Genomic DNA, 22,799 nt, shown 5'->3' on the forward strand with positions numbered 1-22,799 from the left:
TTTGAGTTGGAAAGAATGTAAACATCTTGTACCTGAAGAGAAAGACTAGGCAGAAGTTGACTGGCTATGCTGAGAAGCTTGTTTGTCAGTATTAACCTATTGTATGCTTTGCTTGGACCCATGTCAGTGAAAGGATAGCCAACTGGGATGTGACAGCTCTGTATTAGAAAAGTATAGAAGCTGACTATGTAACAGAGTAGTAGGCTTTGGCTTTAGGCTTAGGCTTACACTTCAGCTTTTGCTTAGTACTTTGTTTAGTTGCTTAGGCAATAAATGCTTTTGCCTTTCACACTAAGAATCGTCTTGTCTTCAACTGGAAACACCATAACACACAGCCTATGAGAAGAACACTACTGCTACAATTATATGAAATTAAAATACTTCTGCATAATCACTTTTAGGGGGAACTCTGTGTGTCAGTCTCACTTGGATGGAATCACAGGCTAGCCATGGTATGCACACCATTAGCAGTTTTGAGTCAGCCAGGATACTAAGCTGGGCAGGGTAAAAGCTGGGGTAGCTGACCTGAGCTGGGTAACGTGTATCCTATAACGTATATGTCACACTCATTATCAAGGGGAAAGTTTGCTGTAAACTAGACACTCCTTCACCACTCAAATATTGTCATTTCTGGAAGGGCTCACTCATTCTGCTCCTAAGGACTCCTTTCCCATTTTTTGTGACTGCTGCATATTCACTGCAAACACTGCAGTCCTGTATGGATAAAAAGGAATGATATCTAGGTGGCCACACCTGAATTCTTATGAACCTTTGTTTCCTGAGGAAGACACCAAAGAGATTCAAGCTGGTTATTTAAAATGATGGCCCTCAAATTACAACTCCTGCATCCTGGTGTACCTCATTAGCTCTGAAATGACATCTATATAGCTGTATCCCTCTCAGCAAACAGGAAGAACTATAGTGAGATAATGTTTCGTATCTCCAAATTTTTCATTTGAGACATGACCCACATGTTTGTATCAAAGTATTTTTCTGGGATCCTGTACTGGTCCTGACATTACAAATTATGGAAAAGTTTAATTATGCTGAATTGTTTTGTATCAATACTCTATAAGAGCAAAAGTATTGTCCTTATGGCAAGAGTAGTTGAGAAGATACCAAAGCATTTGGTCTTTCAGTCTTTTGAAATGCAGATGTCAGCTTCACTTAAAGCCCTTATCATGGGAATGCACCAAAGAATAGGAATATAAACCAAAAGATAAATAACCTAATCAAGAATACAAATAACAATCGTCCTTATTCTGTGAGATCTTCCAGAAAGGTGATACCCTTTTCTCTGGAAAATCTGAATATTCACACCTAAGATGAGATTTTGGGTTTTCCAACATATCTGCAGAAGACTAAGACTACAAAACAAAACTTATAGTCACACAGTGTAAAATGCAGCAGCTATAAGAGTGTAAGCACAAATAATGAACACGTGTATGATCACAAATTATAGATTTAATCACTACACTAATAAAAGCTTCCTCAGAGAAGAATGATGCAGTAGCATTTGTCTATGCAGATATACAGACACATGCATGCACACATACCAACTGATGTCAGATGTGGCAGTCATAATAATCAATGAGACGTTTTATCAGCACTGGCTCACTCATATTCATGGCAGCATTGACAACAATGTAATTCTTTATTTAAACAAGCTTCCTTTAACTCAGAATCGTAAAAGCATGACAGCTATGGGGCAGACAATTAAATGCACCACCCACAGTGAAGACAGTTTGAATTCCTGTTCCTAAAATGCCACGCCTTTTCAAAGCTGGGGAAGAACAGAATGCCCTGCAATCTATTTTGAACTGACAGAAACCTCTGAATTAAGTAGAGGCTTGTATTATTAGCATCTCACACTTGCATGTCTGACCAAATCCATATTGTCACAGGTTTGAGAAACTCAACTTCCTAGATTTTTGGAGCTGTAAATTCAGCATTGCTGTGTCTAGAGTAGAACCCACAAGCTTAAGAACAGCCCCATTTCCAGATGGGACATGTGGGAAAAATTAACTCCACAACAACGATGGCTAGAGAGAAGGGAAAGTTAAAATTCTGCCAATTCAGTTAACCTGCGAAGAAACCTTCTCATCAATCAAGCAGATTTTTTAGAAGTTGCATTTATCACTGCAAGCTTAAAGTAGTACTCCCAAGAGGTGGTATTTATGCATTAGAGCAATAGCGCCTTCATATGTACTAATAAAAACTTGGAAGTGAATTCACAAAACATGTTTCTACTGCTTGTCACAGATGAACCCAAAATATTTTAAGTATTACTTTTTTGCATTAACATCATGTGTCATACTTTTTCTTTGGGAGTCAAAACCGAAATCCATTATAAAGATCTTCATTAAATGAAATTACTTGTGGAATGGCAACAACAGTTCACCTTCATCAAATACAAACACCTTGAGAAAATCCTTACCTTCTAAAGGGTCACACTACAAATGCAAAACTGATTGATCCCATTCTTTCAACAAAACCAGGCAGGGCAGTAATGAAGGTGATTGCTAAAGATAGTAGTAAGAAGTCTTTAGTAAGAACTAAAGATAGTCTTCTAAGAACATTCACAGCCTCTTACACAATTGATTTTCATTTTGAAACTCATGAAACTGTAATCTGAAGGTGAATTATCCATCTGAAGCTGCAATTTAAAGGCAAATTTAAGTTGTAAGAAGAAACAAAATTTTATTTGGAGTAACTGGCATACACAACCAAATTCTGATTATTAGTCTCTTCCTACCACAATTCATCACCTAGCTTTACCTACTTTATATCTGGTCCAATGAGTGAATGCCTCCTCAGCATAGCCCGGGCTTGCGCATTGGTTAAGTTTGTGGTTGACTCTTCATTAATGGACAGGATGCAGTCCCCTACACCAATCCGTCCATCACGACTTATTGAGCCTCCATGGATGATGCTGCGGACTATCATTCCTGAGCCATCCTTATTGGAACTTACTGTCATCCCTATAGAGAAAAACACATAAAAGAGTTATTAACAACTTTGATCCCTAGCTCTGAGTGCCAAGAAATAAAATATAAACTGGGGCAGGCAAAGTAAAAGCCAGGCAGATGACATGCCACTCTCAGCAAGCCTATAAACACTGCTCTTATTCTCCTCAGTGCTTCCTTCTTCACAACTGGAGAGAGCAGTCACAAATCACCATCATGGTATCTCTGCCTTCTACCATTTTCGCATACCAGGCTCAATATTAAAAATATAATACCTAAGGCAAAGGAATATTTAAGCAGAAAATAAACAAAACCTAATGAAATTGCTTCTAAAAAAGTCAAATTTACCACTCTTCTGGATCGTTGACTGAGTTTACATACTAAATATAAACTCACACCCATTTATAGTTGAGAACAACACAGCTGTCTAAAAAAGTAGAAGGAAGTAGCAAGGAACTGCCCAATAACCTTAGACACAGGAATACATGTACATCAGTACTTTGGTATATGGACATGAAGGCTTGTCTTTTCAAAAAACTGCAAACCCAGTCTTCCTGATGCACTTCATATTAGCCTGTGAGAGATGCCTTTCTCTGAATGTGCAAATCACCTGGGGAGGATGTTGATTACATCAAGAACTGACAAGTGTCTCAACAAACATAAGATGTGTCATCTCTGCCCACTGAGAGAGCAGCTGCCCAGGTGGTGTGGTGGAAAGACCCCCTGGAACATGCAACAAAGATAAGCACATCGTGGATGGTTGTCCTGGTAAGACCACTACTGCTCTGGTGTGGGTGTGGTGAACAGGTGGGAGGCAAGGAGGGGTGGAGGCCCCTGATGACCCCTGCAAGCACACAGGGAAGACCCGCCAGAAGTGACACCTGGAAGTCACATATGCATTGTAATGTGACTAGAGTGCAGGGCCAGGTGTAGCTGCAATAAATAGCATGAAAGTCTCAAGTTATGCCTGTTCAGTCGAGGAAAAACATCACAGACCACACCACATGCTGGAACTCACCAGGATTGTCAGACCTCTCCCCTCCTCCAGCTGAAGACATCACAAGCTGAAAGGAATCCCGGGACATCTGCCCCCTCCCCTCAGCCAAATACAGAAAAGAGCCTTGGGGTAGTAATTTCTCTCCTGCTCTCTCTCCTTCTCCATTTTCCCCTTCCACTCTCTCTCCTTTTTCTTCCTTTCTCTGTTTCGTTTACTCTATTCTTTAATAATAGCCTCACTGTGATATTTGGCCTCCTGTGTGCCTTAATTTCACACACTTGAATGTTTTAAAGGAACCACGCCTCTTTCCTAATTTACAAACTGAAACAGCCTGATAAAACAATATGGTGTTACCACTGCCTAGAGATTTATATTTATGATTTGATAGGTATTGATGTCATCTGTGGTCAGAGAAAATTTAAACTTATGTGTACCAAACTTGTGCTACTGACACACAATGCCACTAACTTATTGCCTTTTAACTGTCTGACACCTAGCCCTCAGATTAGTAACATTACAATGTTGAGCACATCTCAGATGGTATTTACAAGTGGCATCTTGGACTGGATGCAGCAGCATTTACACTCACATGCTCCTTCCAGTAACTACCTCTTGAAAGATCTGCTCACACAGGTTTAATAGCCAGTGAGCCCAGAAAAGCAGATGGCAAAGGAAACAGCTGAAATGTGGTTTGAGGTCTTGAACGTAACTTTGCTGCTTGGTTAAGCCAGTAACAAACAATAGTATTACTGAGGTTTTTTTAAAAAAAACCATCAGTTTCTATGTTGACAGCCTCATTACAAGAGATCTTCAAAGCTGATGTCATACTTCGTACAGCTACAGTTTCAGGTTAAAAATGAAAATGCTACTGTCAGGTTGCCAAATGAATCACACGTGCCAATGGCCCCTTAGCTCTTTTTGCATCTGGATGCTCCATCCTCTACCTTTCAAAAATCACAATCAAAAGGTTAGAGCTCCAGCTGTGGCTGGATTTGAAGAGCTGTTGCAAGCTATGGGTGACACCGTTTAAAAGAAAAACCAAAATGACTGTTCTCAACTGAAATAATTGGTGCAGCTGCAGCATTCAACATCATTCACAGCTCTTGATTTAGTTCCTCTTGTAAAAACTGAAAGCAATGTAGTCATGTGCACAAATTGGTCACTGTGCCCAAGCAGCTTCCCAAGCCAGAACACAGACTGGAAGAAAAAGACTACAGTCAAAAGCTGGCAGAAAGCACTATTCACATTCATACTACATGTATATGAGAGGCAAGCTTTACTTTTTGTGCATATAATGTCTGCCAATGTGCATCCTACCCTAAGTTAGTATTTTTGAAGGCTGGCGTACCATGAAGGGGAAGGTGACATAGGGCAGACTGAGCATCCAGACATCAGAGGGCAATTTACCCCAGTGGCAGCACTGTGATGACCTACTGAATTACAGCATCACAGCACCCAACTCACATCTGCACAGCAAGGGAGTCCTGAGTAGTGGCTGTTTATGAACAAGGGACCCATGGGCTGCTTTCAAGGTGCTTTCTGTGGATAATCCATCTTAAAGCGTTTGCGGAATCACTGCAAACAGTGTCCACAAAACACCAACTCAACACCAGAGTCTTCAAGGACACACAGCTGACCAGAAGAAGTGGCATCAGAAACCTAAACCAAAGCAAATAAACACACTTGCCACAAATGAGAGGGAAGCATCACTGCCTCCCACCTCAAAGCTTCCTCAGTGCTGGCTCCGGGCAATTGACTAGGAGGATGCTATCCTGACACTCCGCTCCACCTCACACTGTCCAGGGAGACCTGGTCTCTGCACCAGAGACAGGAGAGGGCACTGAAAAATGTTTCCATCTGTTGTGTATGTGTTTGCTCCAAAACCTGCCTCCAGTGAATATGCTCAGAAGTCAGACACTGCAGATTATATAAAACTCTGGAATTCTCTACAAAATGGTAATATAATTGAGCTAAACATAATACCTATTAAATGTGGTTTTCAGAAATATCAAACAATTTAAATACAAATATGCAGCAAAGAAAAGAGTATCATGTTCAGACCCTTTTGACTATCCTCAGGAAGGAAGGTAATTTCATGTTTACATGTATTTGAAATTCTAGTCTGCAGCTTTCTTACCAGAGTGTTCTTCCACAGCACTCCTTGGCTATATCTCTATTTATATTGTAAAAATGTATAGACACTAAAAAATAATGTATCAAAATTGTTAACATTTAGGAATGACTGAACTCCCTTATGGGAAAAATTCTCAGAGAGATTGAACACAAATGGATTTCCTGCCATCATAGCCAAGCCCAGCAAGAGCAGCAAAGAACAAATACCCTGTTATGCTTTCTTCACTAAAAGGAAAATGCTTAGTCTTTACTAATAAAACATAGGGACCATATGAAAAAATAAAAAAACCATGCTGAGCAGGTTACAAAAAAATGTTAGCTAGCTTACCTAGACTTGAATTGCCTTTTGCAATAGTTATAGTCTTCTCATACACGTTTTTATCTGCATCCAGAGATATGGAACTTCCCTCTGAAGATACTGGGCATCTCTTTTCCATTACAAGCACTTGATCCTAACACAAGGGAAAACATCAGTTCAGAATACTGAGAGAAAAATACAATTGGATATACTGACCTCAACTCAGTTTATTCAAAAGCTAGGTGTGTAATTAATAGATTCCTTTATATAGACACAAGAACAGTCAGTCCATCAAAGATCAAACTGATATACATGAGGTTTCTGGTTTCATTCAGATAAGTATGCTTTTAATAAAATTTAAGGCCAGCTGTTACATTCTTACAGTTAGTTGGATTAATTCAAGGGCTCTTACATTCATTCACTACAGATACCTGACCAACTGCCAGTGTAAAAGCAGCAGATCTTCTAACAAATTGCAGTTCTTTAACAAATTTTGTCATAAAATACTCAATGGAAGAAAAAAGAAACACATCACAGTGACTGTCATATAAAAGAATATTATGTTTGCACACTGTGGCATCATCACAGGCTACTTTGTGAGCTGAGCTGTGCAGGCTTTGCCCAAACAACAGGATGTAAGACGTTGACACCACTCCCCCTTGGGTTCCTAGGATGGTTTTCCAGCTGCGAACCTCCTCTTTGTGCCCTCTGAAGAGGCTAAGAAGAGCTAAGACAACTCCCCTGATGTGCCCAACAAGCACACTCCAGTCCAGCAGTGGGATATGAGCATGCTTTTATCACCAGTCTCTGGGAGATGACTATCTTGATGCAAAAATCGTCTCCTGTTTTGGGTAGATCTTAAGTCAAAAGTTTCGACAGTAACAAATTATGTAAAAGATTTTATGGTGGAATATGGCCTTTCCATAGATTAGTTTTATTATTATTTTAAAATAGTAATAAAATACGTACTTTTCCAGTGGAATCGAGCTGCATGGTAGTAGCAAGGCTTGTATTTGGTGCAATTTCTGCAGTTGTCTGAGATCTAGTCCACGTTGCAGTGTTTTCACTTGCATTTTGGTTGACCTCCAAAGCATCCAGAGGCAGAAGATCCTTTTTAGCAAAACCAGTTGTAGCTTCCAGGTTATTGCCCACTACAGACTTTTGCTCTCTGTATCTCTGATTCAGATCCATGTTGTACAGATCCTTGTTAGATACATGGAAATCAGCTGTGGAATTTGAACATTCCTCTACAACAGACTGTTAAACACAAAAAACAATGAACAATCATTCTTTTGTAGTGTAATTTAAAAGATAGTATATAGTACAATTTTTAAGATTATAGTGTAATTTTTAAGATAAAACCCAGAAACTAGTATCAGAGAATTTAAACTTATTTGTTATAACATCATTGTCTTCAGTAGATATCATTTTAGTACAAAATTTACTCGATTCCTCAATTTCTTCTATTTTAAATCAACGAATGTAGGTTACTGCTGAAGGCCAAATTCTGATCTGGTACTCTTCAGTATTTCTCCACTAACTTCAGCAAAATAGTGTCTAATTACACATTCTCAAAGTATACATAATGCCAACAAATTATTAAAACTGAAGCATCCAATTGCTTCAGGTGGAAGAATTTTGCAAGACTAAGGTCTTTACTTTCAGAACAGTTAGCATACCAACAGCAATTTCAAGCAGCTGACACAATAAACATACAATCTAAACATCCATCTGAGTAGAAACATTAAGGTATCCCTTTCAAACAAAAATGGAGAAAATGCAAACTCAGTCAAATATCAGCAAAAAATAAACATGGAGGTTGTGAAGTGTACAGCAATGAGATATAGTGATGGAGTTATCAAAGCTTAGCAGCTAGTACTCACTGCAAGTGTATTGATTATGGCTGCAGCGTTAGGATTCTCTACACAAAATTTATTTAGACTTTCAAGATTTCAAGGTCTCAAATTTCAAGAATTTCAATGGATTTCAGTAGTTTTCAAATACTCTCCAGCTCAGCCTTCAAACCAAGCAATTTTAAAAACATGTAGACCATTAGGTATTAGAAAGATTAATCAAGGACTCAAAGGGTGGAAATAGAGGCTCCATATCAATACTAGCGATTTTTTTCTGAAATGTAGTAAACATATTCACAAGAACGTCTACCTCTGTCTTAGCTGTTATCCACTGGTTCTATTATTTTTTCTATTCCATTTCCAAAATGTGAGGAACACATATTTCTCAAATGTTTTTGGTATTTCACTAGATTTTGTATCAAGGCCCTTATCTTTCAAATAAGTGCATATATGTTTGCTCTCTCCCCAGACAATTATCAAAAAAGGCTGACCTGAAATAAGTGGTTTAAGTAACATCTGAGAAGGTAATTGAGCAAAGCCTAAATACAACTAATCTGCATAATGTAATCAATGAAGTAATTTCCTACCTTTTGGAGAATGGAACATCATGACTATAATCTATTTAAATTATCTCATAAGGTTTCAAAGACAGATAGGAGATCTACTTTTAAGTCTGCTATTCATTTTCAAATCAGTGAAAACAAGACCCAGATTGTACCTAACATTTATTTCATATGCCATATACACCTATTAGAGTTGCAGCATATGCCTGGTTTTATTTTTGTTTCTCTTAAAGAAAAGCCAATGATGTAATTTCTGAAGACAAACAAGATTTCAGGAATATGGCCTCATTAGAGTGCTAGCATCACTTCACCTTTCAAGTATTTTTATTACCTATTTCAAAAGCGACATCAAAGGCATTCAGAACCATGCAACTGCCTTCAGTCAGAAACCACTAAAATACCCCTGCATTTCTCATAGCATTAAATAGCTTTTTTTCTTTCCTTTTTAATGCATTCCACTTGCTTAAAAAGTCACTTTTTAAATACCCATTTTTATGATATGTTTACTTTGTGAAGGCGCTCATAACTACAGAGTTTAAAATGGTACTTGATGAAAACCTACACTCAATTCATACTCATGCACACAGGGAAATATGGACAGAAATGTATTTAAAAAAAAAAATACAAACCATTTTTAAGTCAACACTGAAAATAAGATTTTCTACAGCTTCAACATGATATATAATGTAAATCCAGCCTCTATCTCATAAAATGCTTCTCAGTATGCAAAATGCATAATCTGTTTAAGTAACAATTAGAGAGTTAAATAATGCAATCTGTCTCACTGGCAAAACAGATATGTGCCCTTCTGTGCATTGGGAAAACCATTAGAAGATGAATTTAGCTTTCTAACCAGTGCCTCCTATGGGCTGAATATATTCCAGAAGGAATAAAGTAAGTTACTGTTGCTCAGGTGTAGAGGAAAGAACAGCAGGTACTCAAGACTACAGACTTACAACCTTGGAAGAAATCCCTATAATATTGCTTTAAAAGATGACTGCTAAAAAAATGCCTTGGAAAACTGGATTAGCAAAATAAATCTACAGATTGCCAAGAAAAAGAAGGAGCATGAAAAATGATGGGAGAGAAACAAAACACCAACTCTGATATAAATAAGCAAGTCATTATAGGTATGTGACCAGCCATAAAAAAGATACTGATCTTTGTAATACTATTAAAGAACTTATTTTCTTTTACTAGCAATCAGAGGTTTACTATACACAGATTTACTTTTAATTACAGTGCCATTATGAAGATTTAATTCAAGAACACAGCAAATGAACTAGCAAACATAATAACTACAAAGCACAAAAACAAAGCTTAGAATGAAAACTTACTTGATTTTCAAACCTAAAATACTGTCAAATAATGCAGTTATTTCCTATTACCATTCTTTACTATGCTCTGAAGTAATAACAAGGTTTTGTAGCAGACTGCTCACCACATCTTTAACACTATAAACATCTCACCATACTTTATCTGGCTATACAAAACACAAATCCAAACCTCTTAACTCCTTCCCTCTTCAATACAAACATCTGAAAGACACCAACACAATCTTAAACAAAACTGCCTTTAACGTGGCAACAAATGGCACCGTTTGAACCAGGATGACAAAAATGATTCATATTTAATAATGCAGCCTTTTCACACTTGCAGTCAAAGTTTCTCATCAATAAAACCATCCTCCTTTTTACCTTAGGAGTTGACAATGGAAGAGAATAGCCGGAGTTCAGCTCACCGCTACAAGCACTGTCATGCACAGCTATCATTGAAGCCTGGAAGACGTCACCCTCAGACTCATCCGCTAGATCTGCCTCGCTGGAGTCCACCTAACAACAAAAGCAATTCAATCAGCCATGCTATCTGTTACTCTCACACTACATAAGCCGCAAATGCATGCACCTCAGCTGCTACATACTGACTGCCGCTTTCCTTCTTTTCAGTTTGGTTGGTTTTTTTTTTCCCCCCTTCATGCTTTACACTGAAGTTAAATTTGTGCAACAGCAAAAATTTCCGCTTCTGGTTACAAAGAATATCTGAATTAAAGTGAGTCTCAAATGGAATGAGTTGCAAGGCCGTGGCAGGTTCCTGCCTGTTAACAAAAAGCATGAGGGTGAATTCTGCTGTACTCCCCATCGTCAGCAATTTGATTGCTTTAAGGCTTTTTATTTTTCTTCCTTATACAAGAATTAGCATAGAAAAAAACAGTGAGTATCATTTAGTACCAGCTGTTAGTAATGTTCCCTTCACCCAGATTCACAGGTTGTTTTCAGAAGGGTAGAAAAAATAAACTCTGGAAATAATAATGCTTTCCAATGCATTTATAAAAAAAAAAAATCTGACACGATACTTTTATTATTTCCAAAATATTTAACATGTCACAACAAGATTAATATGGGCCATTCTTCTGTCTTACATGAAAAACCTAATTTTTAAAAGAATTCCAGACATGGAATACACACGTGCAGGATTATTTGCCTTTTTTCTTTCCTTAAATGTAGTATAATTTTTTCCAAGACACACACACTTTCAAATACTACAATAAAATTAAGCACTAAAAGACATGCTACATTTTGATTATAATTTCATCTCCCTTGTCAGAGCTCAAGAAAACAGTCTATGATAATAAAAATGATCACAGTGAGTTCACAGCCATGAAGTTGTTGTGGCCATGAACCCATATCATAAGTTGTATGAATCAAACAAGTGTACCCATCTGCAGAGATGGGACCTGTGTTAATCATATCATGATTTCATTCTGTCAGATTCACAATACCAATACGAATCTCTTGTGATTCAACATATTGATTCCATTTAGGGGTGCAAGTGATTATTTTTTTTTGTCTCAATCCTGAAGATTTCACAGCTAATTCAGACTGCTTTGGTGTAACTTACTCTCAGCCATCCTCAGGAAAACGCTGACTAGTGCTACCGAAGCTATGCACAAAGAAAGGATTGTGAAAGAAATGGGACAGGCTTGCAGAACCTGAGTGTACATTTAGCTGTGAAGAACACTATCTCATGAGTGCACTCTGCAAACACATCTTCAACTGGGTGACTGCACATTCAATTTCCTATCTTGTACTTTTGATTATTGACAGTATTGACAATTTAATCGTATTATTTTCTGCTATGTATTTTCATTGCTCTTTCACAATTTTGATGTTTTTTATATTAATCACAGATAGAAGTCAAATTTTTAAATACTTAAGTTTTAATCTAATATTTTCAACACATTTTAAACTAAATTATATTTACAATATATAATCTGGATCCTGCATACTTCTCAACAAACAGAATAAGGCACAAAGACTATTATCCAAATACTGTGTCAAGGTAACAAACTACAAAAAAAAAAAAAATAGGCAGTTTTGTTTAAAAGTTAGTTATTAAAACCAGGCTGTCATTTGCATACATGGAAAAACAGTGAATGCACTTGAAGCAATAATCCAGAGATTCCTGCATTGAAAGGATTAATTTTCAAGTTTTTGTTTGTTTGGGGGTTTGGCAGGTGGCTGGGAAGGAGACTCTTGTTTGCTTTCATTTTTTTTAGTTTCTGGGGTTTTTTCCTAATGAGTTAAGCGCTCTGGGATTTAGTAGAAAATGGTTCCCTACTCATGTCACTAGAAAATTAGGGCCAAATATCTTCAATAATTAGACCCTGATCAGCACAAAAAACCCATGAGAAGACACAATCAGAATATATTTCTATTCTGGGTTTTTTTGTTTTATTTGTAGAGTCTAAATTATTTACTTTGCCTTCTTAATCTTTGTCTTACTGGCAACTTCTGTACTATGTAAGGCACCAAATGCTCAAGTAAGCTGTATTGTTTGTACAAGTGAACACCTTTTGACCTTGCAAATCTCATAATCACTGATTGATGCTGAAGTCTAAAGAATACTATTAGAAGGAAGCATTCGCAGCTTTTGAAGACAGACAGCATTCCTTGTAAGGTTGGCTTACATGCAAAAAGACGGTTCAAGCAACTTTTCAAGCTACGGATGTCATGTATGATATATGGGTGAAGAGATTTGTTTTCAAAATAAGTTCACAAACATTTCTCTACATGAAGTGAGATTTTCAACAGGATAGTCAGTCCATGCAAGAGGTAGTTAGCCATGCACTTTTGAAAATTTCAGCAAATAATTCCATTTTTTTTAGCAGCTAATGTATCACAGGCCAGATTCACAACTCATGCAAACAGCCAAAACCTCCACATGACAATTTCCACCATGCTGGGATCCAGCCCAACTCTAGTGAATGATGGTGACAGTAAACACTAAAAAATAAGCATGAACACTGACAACGCAATCCTTTTCATAACAAAATGAGAAGACTTAAGAAATCTTTGTTAAGTTGGGCCACTAACCAGAGCCAGCTCAGCATGGAAGAGAGCTACATCAGCTGGCCCCTCCTCCTCAAGTAACTGGGCAGTGTAGAAAAAGCAATCTTCCTTAGCAGAGACATAGCCCTCCTCTGGTGAAAACTGCAGAAAGAAGAAGCTCTGAGTTCAGTGAGTGGCCAGGACACAGAGTGTGCGTTACATGTGTGGGTCTAGAGGAAAATTAATTCCAAATGCAGTGAAGATTTCATTTCAATCACAGTCACAGTGCTGGACATGTAAAGAGACTTTTTTTTTTTTTTTAATTTACCTGAATGGATTCACCTTCACATCTCATTTTACAACCTTAAATAATGAAAAGGTTTTTCCAGATACACCAGAGTTTTGTCTAAGATGCATTTTCAATTCCTGTTCTTACTAAGCATGTAGTAAACTACCATCAGAGCTCTCTCCAAATGGGAAGAGCCTAATACCAGCAGTCTTTACAATGTTGCTAACCACACAGTAATCTTGTTAGCAGGCAGAAACACTGTGTTCCCTGTCCAGGTTTTAAGATTTTATCTGCTAGGTGGAATGGATTTAAAAGGACAAAATATAATTCTGACTCTAAAGCCCAGCTTTTTCCATCATAATTTGATACCAGGGGCATTCATCCAATACTGCAAAGAGCCCAGTGCTTATTTGCAATGTTTAAGTGGCAAGCATAATATGTAACAGATTAAAGTGAAAATGTTGAACGTTTACAGTACTTTGTCTTTTACAGTGACATCTTCTTAAGTATAAAAATGTTGATCTGCAAGACATTTTAGTATGTAACACAGAGTCTTCACCACAAAAAATGAAACAAAGAAAGTTAAAGAAGTACCAAAGCTCTTAGTAACATAAGTATCAGTTGTCCTCACAAAATTTTTTCTCATCCTTTCTGAAAGATCTGCTAAGAATGAAAATTTGGTATCTGCATCTACAAGGATTAGAAGATTATAATTTCATGAAAATAAAAAATTATCTCCAGGGACTGTATTTGTGCTTACAAATATAGTGAAAGGGATCATTGTGCTGTTAACCAATGTGACTCTCCTAATTTGAATTTAACACAACAGGGGGACAAGTCCACTAGCACCTTTACTCATAAACACTATCTTGGTAACCCTAGGTCTCCTTCATCTTCATTCTTCTAATCCTTACAGACTACCTCCTAAAATCAAGGATGAAATTATTTATAGCTACACTAAAATAACCAGTTTGAGGCATATGAACTGGAAACTACTCACCACTGTTTAATCATAGAGCATGCAGACTAAATATAAAGACTGCTTAAGTACTATACCTTGCAAAGCAAAGGAAAAGGCGAATTCCAGTCAATACACATAAAACTGACCTTATGTCACCATGGCACACATTCAGAGAGTTTTGTAATGTGTATGAAATTATGCCTAGCAACTTGCTACCCTGAAAGACTGTGCTGGTTGCAAGGCACTTCAATGTTTTCCCAGCTGCCAGACAGGTGTGCTAGATCCAGTGATCAATACACCAGTTATACACCTCCACAGGCTGCTCCTACATGCAAGGACATACAGGAATCTGTTAAAGACAGTTTTTGGATGTTTGGAGCCACCCAGCTGTACTCCAAAGCACAAAAGGTATATGCCGAAGTCAGGATCATCATGGACCAAAATGACATGAAAAGCACTCATCGAATTCCCCAATCCTTACAGGCAGTGGTTTTGCAACTCCTATCTTAACTGTTCCTGTTGGGGCTCCTTTCAGTGCTTGTACTGCTTCTTCAAGGCTGCCATTTTCCAAGTTAGTATCATTGACAAACATAAGCCGATCTCCAGGAAGAAGTCTGCCATCTTGCTCAGCCACACCCCCAGGTACTAATGAGCGAATCACAATTACAGTGTTTGCTGGATCAACAGGATCCTAGAAAAATAAAAGAAAAACACTTCATTTTACTTACTCTTCTAAGTCTTGAGGGGCTAATTTTTGTGCATGAGCTTTTAATAACCCAAAAGCATTGCTAGAGATAGTTTTCACTACATTAACACTTTAGATGACACTGCATGACAGTTTTTATGAAACAATCACCTCAGTGATTTAAGTGTCCTTATCCTACAGATTATTAAAGTACACTTAATGTCAGCTTTATCAGTGTGCAAATACAAACGGACATTAGGAAAACTTATTTCACGGAAAGAGCGATCAGGCATTGGAACGGGCTGCCCAGGGAGGTTGTTGAGTTGCCAACCCTGGATGTGTTTAAGGGTTGTCTGGATGTGGGGCTTGGGGATATGGTTTAGGGGTGAACCTTGTAGAGTAGGGTTATCAGTTGGACTTGGTGACCCTGAGGGTCTTTTCCAACCTGAGCGTTTCTGTGATTCTGTGAAATCACTACTGAGGCACAGGTTATTTCTAATCAGTGCCCCGTGGTCATAATTAGCACCTGGAAGTGACCTCCAGATAAAAATGCATACACTTTTATGGACAAGATTCAGCAGAGACATAGGAGAAGGTTGGGTCCTGCAGCACCACAGGCCAAAAGCCTATACTGTCCTTTGTGAGGAGAAATTACTTGAAGTCAGATAAAAATATGTCTACTGTGATAACCAGGAGCAGCAGGAACATTTTTTGTGGGCTCCTGACCAAGAACAGGCAGGAAACAGCCAGTGAGCTGTTCATTGGCACACATCAAGAGTCACTGTTTAAGATACCCAGGAATTTTGAAGTCAAACACTAAATGAATGGAGGCATTTAGGCACATCCTGGACAGACAGCAGCTAAAAAAAGGGACTTCAGAATTGGAGTTCTGGATTTGAGTAAATCCTGCTTTAAGTACTTAAGTCCTTTATTGGATCTTACCCTAAGTACCTCACTGGAGGTGCAAAATGCATGGCTAAATGCATGGCTAAATGCCCAAATATTCTGATGACATCATTCACTGCCAACAGGATACTAAAAGATGACCTTTTTTAAGACCCCAGTATATTGCATATTATCTGTTTTTCCAGACCAGTCTTGATACAGAAAGAGGAATAAGTAATGTATTGAAGCCTTATTACTTTTTGAATAAGTAATGTATTGATACACAAAGAGGAATAAGTGGCATGCCTACTAATAGTGACATTCCTTTAGCTTTACTATGTTGCTTGGTTTCCATTAACCCTTAAAATATGTATTTACACATATAGATCTCATATTGTGAGATCCAAATAATACAAAGTATTTTGTCCTCTACTAAGAAAAAAAAAGAAAAAAGCGTGGAACTTACCTGGTAGTCCAATATGCTAAATCCAAGTCCCATACTCCCTTTCTCTAGTTCAATGTGCTGTACTTCTGTTTCCCACATTGCCAAAGATGAACTTTGCACCTCTTCCATACTCTGACGATCTTCAGCTATTTCCAAAGCTGTTCCCTCTGTTTCTGAGGAGCCAATGAATCCAAGATCTATGTGAGCCTGCAAGAAACAGTAAATGTTCACCAATGCAATGTAATTGTATTTGAAGCTGCAGACACAAATCTGTTCCCAAAGAAAAAGATAAAACTAAGTAACGTCTATCTAAACACTCTCTTTCCGAGCATGTCTGATAAGCTTAGGACAGAATTCACAAACTCTTGCAACAAAAAGTATATGAAATTGCTCATCAGAAAATGTATCTCTAAATGGAATTCCTGTAAAACTAAAAAACTTCACAAAACTTCCATAGTAGATGTATCCAAATACACAGGAAATACCTACTAAACAGTACATCTAAAAACATGCCTTGATCTAAACATAGTAGCACTGACAGGATTCAGAGCATTTAGAAGATGAAAACACACACATATTCATGAACAAAAGTATCTTCTTCAGTTTTCTTGTTTCACAGAAAAGCTTAGTACATATAAGCTGAATTTGGTGCCTTGACAAAACCTCAGGATTAAAAATAATGTCCCTTTTCATACTATACTGCAGGACATTCCTACATATTTAGTACACCAGACTGCCTAGAATTTTGCACTAACGAGTGATTGAAGTATCTCTGCTAGTGAATACATGAAGAGTTCTGCACAATACAAACCGAGAAAGAAAACTTCAAACCAGATTAAATGTATTCAGATACTAAAGGAAATACAGTTCAGTCTGCCACACCACCACAGCTCACAGCCTTACCTTGTGTAGATAGGACTGACATACTGGAGACCTGAAGTACAGATGATGAGCATAATTTGCCTTTTTCTATTTATTTATCCAAAGTTCTAATATGTTCGAACATACTTCTAATCTTGCAAAAGAACTTTAACTGATGGGTTTTTTTTAAAAGGAAACAGACATTTTCTCAGTGATTTTTTTTAAGACAAAATACCTTTTCTGTGAGCTGAATCTCAGATAGACTTATACTCTCCAGTACTTCTGGTTGAGTGATGGGGGGAGCTACTGGACGACAGCACACCATTGTCACCTTAATAGGGAGTTCTTTCAAGATATTGATGACATCCTTGTGGTTTTCTCCAAGCAAAGAGATGTCATTCACCTCAATAAATAAAGATGCAGTGTTTAGAATACGCACAGTGTTTAAAAGTACAATGAACAAAAACTAATTTAAAAAAAACTCACTAATCATCTCATTTTTAGAAAATGGAAAAAAAAACCCAACAAACAAACCACAACACTAATGTTCACTGTCAACCCACAATTTCTACTCAGTTTGGTGCTCAGAATCAGCACTACAATATGCTTTGCACTGAATGGATAGTCCTATAAATTGCATGACACCATTCTACAAACCCCACACTGTCAATTCATATTTATTACATTCATGTCAATAAAATTAACACTTTAATTCTAAGAAAACTATTTATAAAAGTAGAAAGGTCTTTAGTCTCTTCACTGTGTAAGGATATTCTTATTAAATCTTAATGCTTTTGCTAGGTATTTTTTTTCTTCTGCCCTTGAGCTGTATCTGAAAATCAGCTATCAGCTGAGAAATTAATGTAAGCATCCACACAAACATGTCTAAGTACATACAAAGGGACTGCTCAAGCATTTCTGATTATAACTGGTACACAGTTAGATACGCTGCGCTCCCAAAGTCAAAACCTATGAGAAGCAAGTCACTGCCCATAAATCCTTCTGAATATAAACTAAGATAAAGTAGTATTTTTTTCTTACTTCCAGCAGCTCATCTCCACTGAACAGCTTGCCACTTCGCCCAACTGGCCCCTCCGGTAAGATAGATCTGATGAAATGATGTCCCACTGTAGCTTCAAGGCTTATCCCTAACCCACTGCTTTCACTGAATTTGTTAACTACAGCCATCTAATATGAAATTAAGAAATGGTTACTTTTGACATATTTACAACCATATCTGTTAATTTCCATTTCAATTTACAGTGAGGTTAATATCACAGAAGTGAAAAACTAGAAATGTGATGTGTAACACAACAAGTCAGGTAAAAAATGAACAGTCGGGTGAAAAAGAAACCTGTCAGGTAAAAAAAAACTGGACATCCAGGTACAAATTGAAACTGATCATATAATACTTGAGGATAAACTAGTGGGAACTGTACATGCTCAAATGCCCAATAGGACAATAGGACAACAATGCATCTAATAATACATACTTTTGCAGGGACTCTAGCTCTGAGTTACGACAATGAAGTAACTCCTAAACTCAGATACTGATTTTCAAATGTATCTACACTAAATGTACTACCTGTTATTTAGATAATTACATCAAACAATTCATTCAGTATTCAGTATGGGTGGGAAGTTTTAATCAGTAACCTGAAGTTCTAGGTAATGAAAGGACCTTAACTAATGATATTTTTTTCTCTTAATATACATTTATTCCCTTTGAAGCTAGGGAACCTGTGAAACGTTACCCATAGTCAGTGTGACTATAATTATTTTACTAAAATCAATACAGAAAAATGTACATGTAATTCAAATCTACAATCAAAATAAGCAGTATCCACATGTTAAGGAATATATGTACAGTTTTTATAAACAAAGTAGAAAATGCAATACAAACATATTTCTGTATGTTAGCAACATAACAGGTGGACAGACGAATGGGCATTTACTAGGAGTAATCAAAGTTCACCCACCACTATTTCGTAATTGGAACCCATAATCCTCTGCCATTTTGTCTTCGTAGCTGCTTCTTCTGTAGTAGTTATCTGGAAATCTAAAAGTTATGTATGACATTACTGTGACAGAAAATAAAATGTTGCATCTATTCCTACAACAGATAAAGTATGTGGACCATGCAAGACTACCTCATCCATGATGCTGGAAGTCTCCTAAATATGACTGAAAAATTCTATATGCTTTATCTCACCACAGGAAAAACTTGCAAAACAGTATTAGATCCCACCCCAAAAAACCAACTGCGTATTTTGAAAGACACAAAGTTCAGTCAAGAAGTTTAGCATGGCTGGGATGAAAGGACACAATTAGTCTCAATGTTGAGTGAATTAAGTGTAACTTAACAAGACAAGGAGCACTGACCAAAAGAAAAAAGTTAATGTGTATGTTCCAGGCATTTGTCAAACCAGATTGTATGTAAGTAGATCAGACTGACTGAGGAGGATGGCCTAAATACTTACGTAAGTGACAGTGCATCCTGATTCTTTCAGACAGATCGTATTTTACTGTGTTCAAGGACAGATTTCAAACATAATCTGGAGGTTTTGTTTTTTTTTAAATTATGATCACAACTGTAAAAGATTTTTTTGAAACTGTAGGCACTACATGGTAGTGAGAAAATGCAAGTCCAATCTCTTTTGCTTTTTCCCTTTTTTTTTTTTTTTGTGGGGATTTGTTTGTTTGTTTTGGCTTTTTTTTGGAGGGGTGTTAGAGTCACTTAATGTGCACACATATGATGAGAAAAAATTCTAATTCTATTATCAGCAATGACATTGGAAGGGATGGAAAGGAGAAAAGTACTGATGCTGTTTAAAATAACCATGATAGGCTAGGCAGTAAACTGCAGCAACTCTTATTTGTAAGATGAAAAAGACAGAGAAATGCTTTTCTCCTGCTCGTTTTCCTCTTGCTCACCATGTTTACAGCAGGAAACAAAAAAAGCTGCATTTAGATTCAACAACCAGCAAACACAGGATATTTATCAATACTGTGTATTAAAGATCCACGGGTCTGTGGTGTACTTACATAATGCATCAGCCTCTTCAGATCTGAGTATTTGTCACAGGCAAAAACTAGAAACTTTGTTACAAGTTTAAGTTCTTGACTCTCACTGATGTTCAATATGGGAAAAGTCAGAGCATATCAGTGCACCAGAACTAACTGAATTTCAAACGTTACCAGAGAACACAGATCAAAATGAATGCAAGCTCAGGAATTTGTGAAAAGGAAGTTTATCTGGAACTGTGGCTGGGCTGCTGCAAGCAGTTGGAAAGGTAAGGCATGCTGGGGAATGAGGATGGAAATGTTTAATACACAGCTAAAACGAAAAGAGTAGAAACACAGAAACAGACTAAAAAGAGGGCTGAGCATGTAGCAAAAGCAGGTTTCTTTATGTGGCATCTTTGACACAACTATTTCCAGACACATACAGTACTGAACGATCTTACAACACTCAGTAGTACATACTTAAGCATACAATTACTTTGTAGATGTACTTCAGCTACACAGCAAAGAGGAGATGGAAAAGAACACAAACATCTATCTGATCTTTGTGTAAGCACACCCAAGTGTATTTTCATAGAATAAAATATCAGATGTTAAGAACCTGTTTCCTGTTGTTTCATGTTTTCTCCAGTATTTACCACACTGGCACTGCATGGCAATGATGGGGATCCCTGTTCTGTTTCACTGTTACCTGGTAAAAGAAGAAGCCTTTTTAGCTATTTTATGTGTTAAACTATTCACCAAGCTGACAGGTATGCCTCAGGGCACTCACAGATTCTTCTACTGGACTTCACAGAATCCATTTGGCAAACACAATCTGGCACGTGAAGCCCAGAAGAAATGTCTTATTTTAAAGACATTTTATCTTCCATTTCATCTGCCTGCTTTGCCTTCTCCAGTGAATTTTTCTGTGAAGTAACCACGAGTAGCTACATTTCTATGATTCAAGGAAAAGCTACTGGAAAACATATCACATTCCTTAGCAGTCTTGTACTATCTTTTTTTTTCTTTTCTTTCCTCTGTGCAAATCAGGAAGCTGACACTGAAAAAATAAAATGCTACAGACTTGGGAGACCTGCATATCTCACAGGTCTTTCACTTGTGGAAAACCTCTCTTTCTACAGAGTTCTGTTAGGTATGTTGCTGGATGGCAACTGTCTTGGTCACTTCTGAAGAAGGCTGAAGAAAGGGTAATTTCTGAGGATTTCGTCTGTAATTTTTGCTGAAGGTGAAAATAAGAAGATAGCATACAGGTGACATACTCCTGAGTCTTTCAAAATCTTGCACGAGGTGGGGATTATGACTCTGTCTCTGAGTTGTGATATACTTTTGCTGACATCAACTTGTAACACAAGTAGCCAAAACCAAAAAATCTGTTCATGTATCCAGCCCCTGTGCAGGTATTTCGTTCAAACACACTGACTTTCAAGATCTGGTACATATACTTGAAGATTTCGACAGTGGAAGATTAAGTTTCATTAATCTCCTATCATCAGCAACAAAACTAATATTGGTTATTGGCTTCTGAACTTGTACATATATATAATTAATACCTTATCAGATTATTAGTTACTTAGTGATACGGGCTGCTCCTCTCATGCCTCTGGGTTGTGACCCTGACACACAAGAGCAAAAGCAACCAAGAATTGCTTTTGCTCATTGTGGTGGGTATCACTTTTATTGCTCTTGAATGCAGCTCTCACCCTGGAGCACAAATAAAATGTTCACTGCCTTCTTACCATTTGGAGATTTACAGAATCAAAATCTTGAAGCAACTCAGCCACAAGTGCAATACAGTGCAGAGCTTTCATCACTCACTTTGAAAATACAGTAAATAATACCGCTGTGTCTAAAAGCTTAATCAAACCTCATGTATAACAGCTCTGCCACCAGTAACAGCTACACAGAATTAATCTAGCCTATTTTATTTCCACTCTGCAACTCAGAAGAAAAATGTTTCAAGTGAACTTTAAAGCAAAGGCAGTTTTAATTACCTTTAGCTGTGCTGCTATCTATTGTTTGGAACAGTAAGTCCTTTTCGACAGCAGCACTGAAGTCTTCCGGCTGAATATCATTTTCCTGCTTAAGCCCTCTTCTGATCAAAGTGAGCCGAACTGTTTGACCCGTGTGCCGCAAAACATCAACTGCTTGCTGGTTAGTAAACCCCTGAAGATTTGTTCCATCCACCTGCAAGATTAAGCAGCTTTTCAGCCCACAAGACACCACTCAGAAAAAAATAAAATAAACATCCACTGCAAAAGAACATGGTGAGTTCACAGCAGCTGTTAACCTGAGAGCAAAGCAAGCAGAAGGACAGTAACAAAACCATGGACAATTTAATGACATTAGATACACTTAAGCATTTTCACTGGCTAGGTAACAACCAGTACTGCAGCTAGATGGGAAGAAGTGCTTTGGGTGCCTACCACAGTGGGGCCAGGCAGATTTGCTCTGCAATGTGTGATAGGATGCAGCACAGACTGGCTGCTCAGCTACTTGAGCCATCTCCAT

General features: G+C 37.6%; 1 protein-coding gene across 1 annotated transcript in view; it reads right to left on the reverse strand.

Annotated features, from left to right (window-relative positions):
- The window catches only part of MPDZ (multiple PDZ domain crumbs cell polarity complex component), a 102,226-nt gene that overhangs the window by 40,655 nt on the left and 38,772 nt on the right, over positions 1-22,799 (reverse strand). The window contains exons 9-20 of the mRNA XM_054398258.1: positions 22,283-22,475; positions 20,886-20,979; positions 19,244-19,328; positions 18,306-18,452; positions 17,500-17,667; positions 16,425-16,610; positions 14,870-15,079; positions 13,184-13,300; positions 10,508-10,642; positions 7,364-7,651; positions 6,425-6,548; positions 2,783-2,981 (exon numbers count right to left, since the gene is read on the reverse strand). Of these exons, the coding sequence (XP_054254233.1) occupies positions 2,783-2,981; positions 6,425-6,548; positions 7,364-7,651; positions 10,508-10,642; positions 13,184-13,300; positions 14,870-15,079; positions 16,425-16,610; positions 17,500-17,667; positions 18,306-18,452; positions 19,244-19,328; positions 20,886-20,979; positions 22,283-22,475 (1,946 nt within the window). The remainder of the gene's footprint in view (positions 1-2,782; positions 2,982-6,424; positions 6,549-7,363; positions 7,652-10,507; positions 10,643-13,183; positions 13,301-14,869; positions 15,080-16,424; positions 16,611-17,499; positions 17,668-18,305; positions 18,453-19,243; positions 19,329-20,885; positions 20,980-22,282; positions 22,476-22,799) is intronic.

Source organism: Indicator indicator, chromosome Z, assembly GCF_027791375.1.
Source record: "Indicator indicator isolate 239-I01 chromosome Z, UM_Iind_1.1, whole genome shotgun sequence".
Classification (NCBI taxonomy): Eukaryota; Metazoa; Chordata; class Aves; order Piciformes; family Indicatoridae; genus Indicator; species Indicator indicator.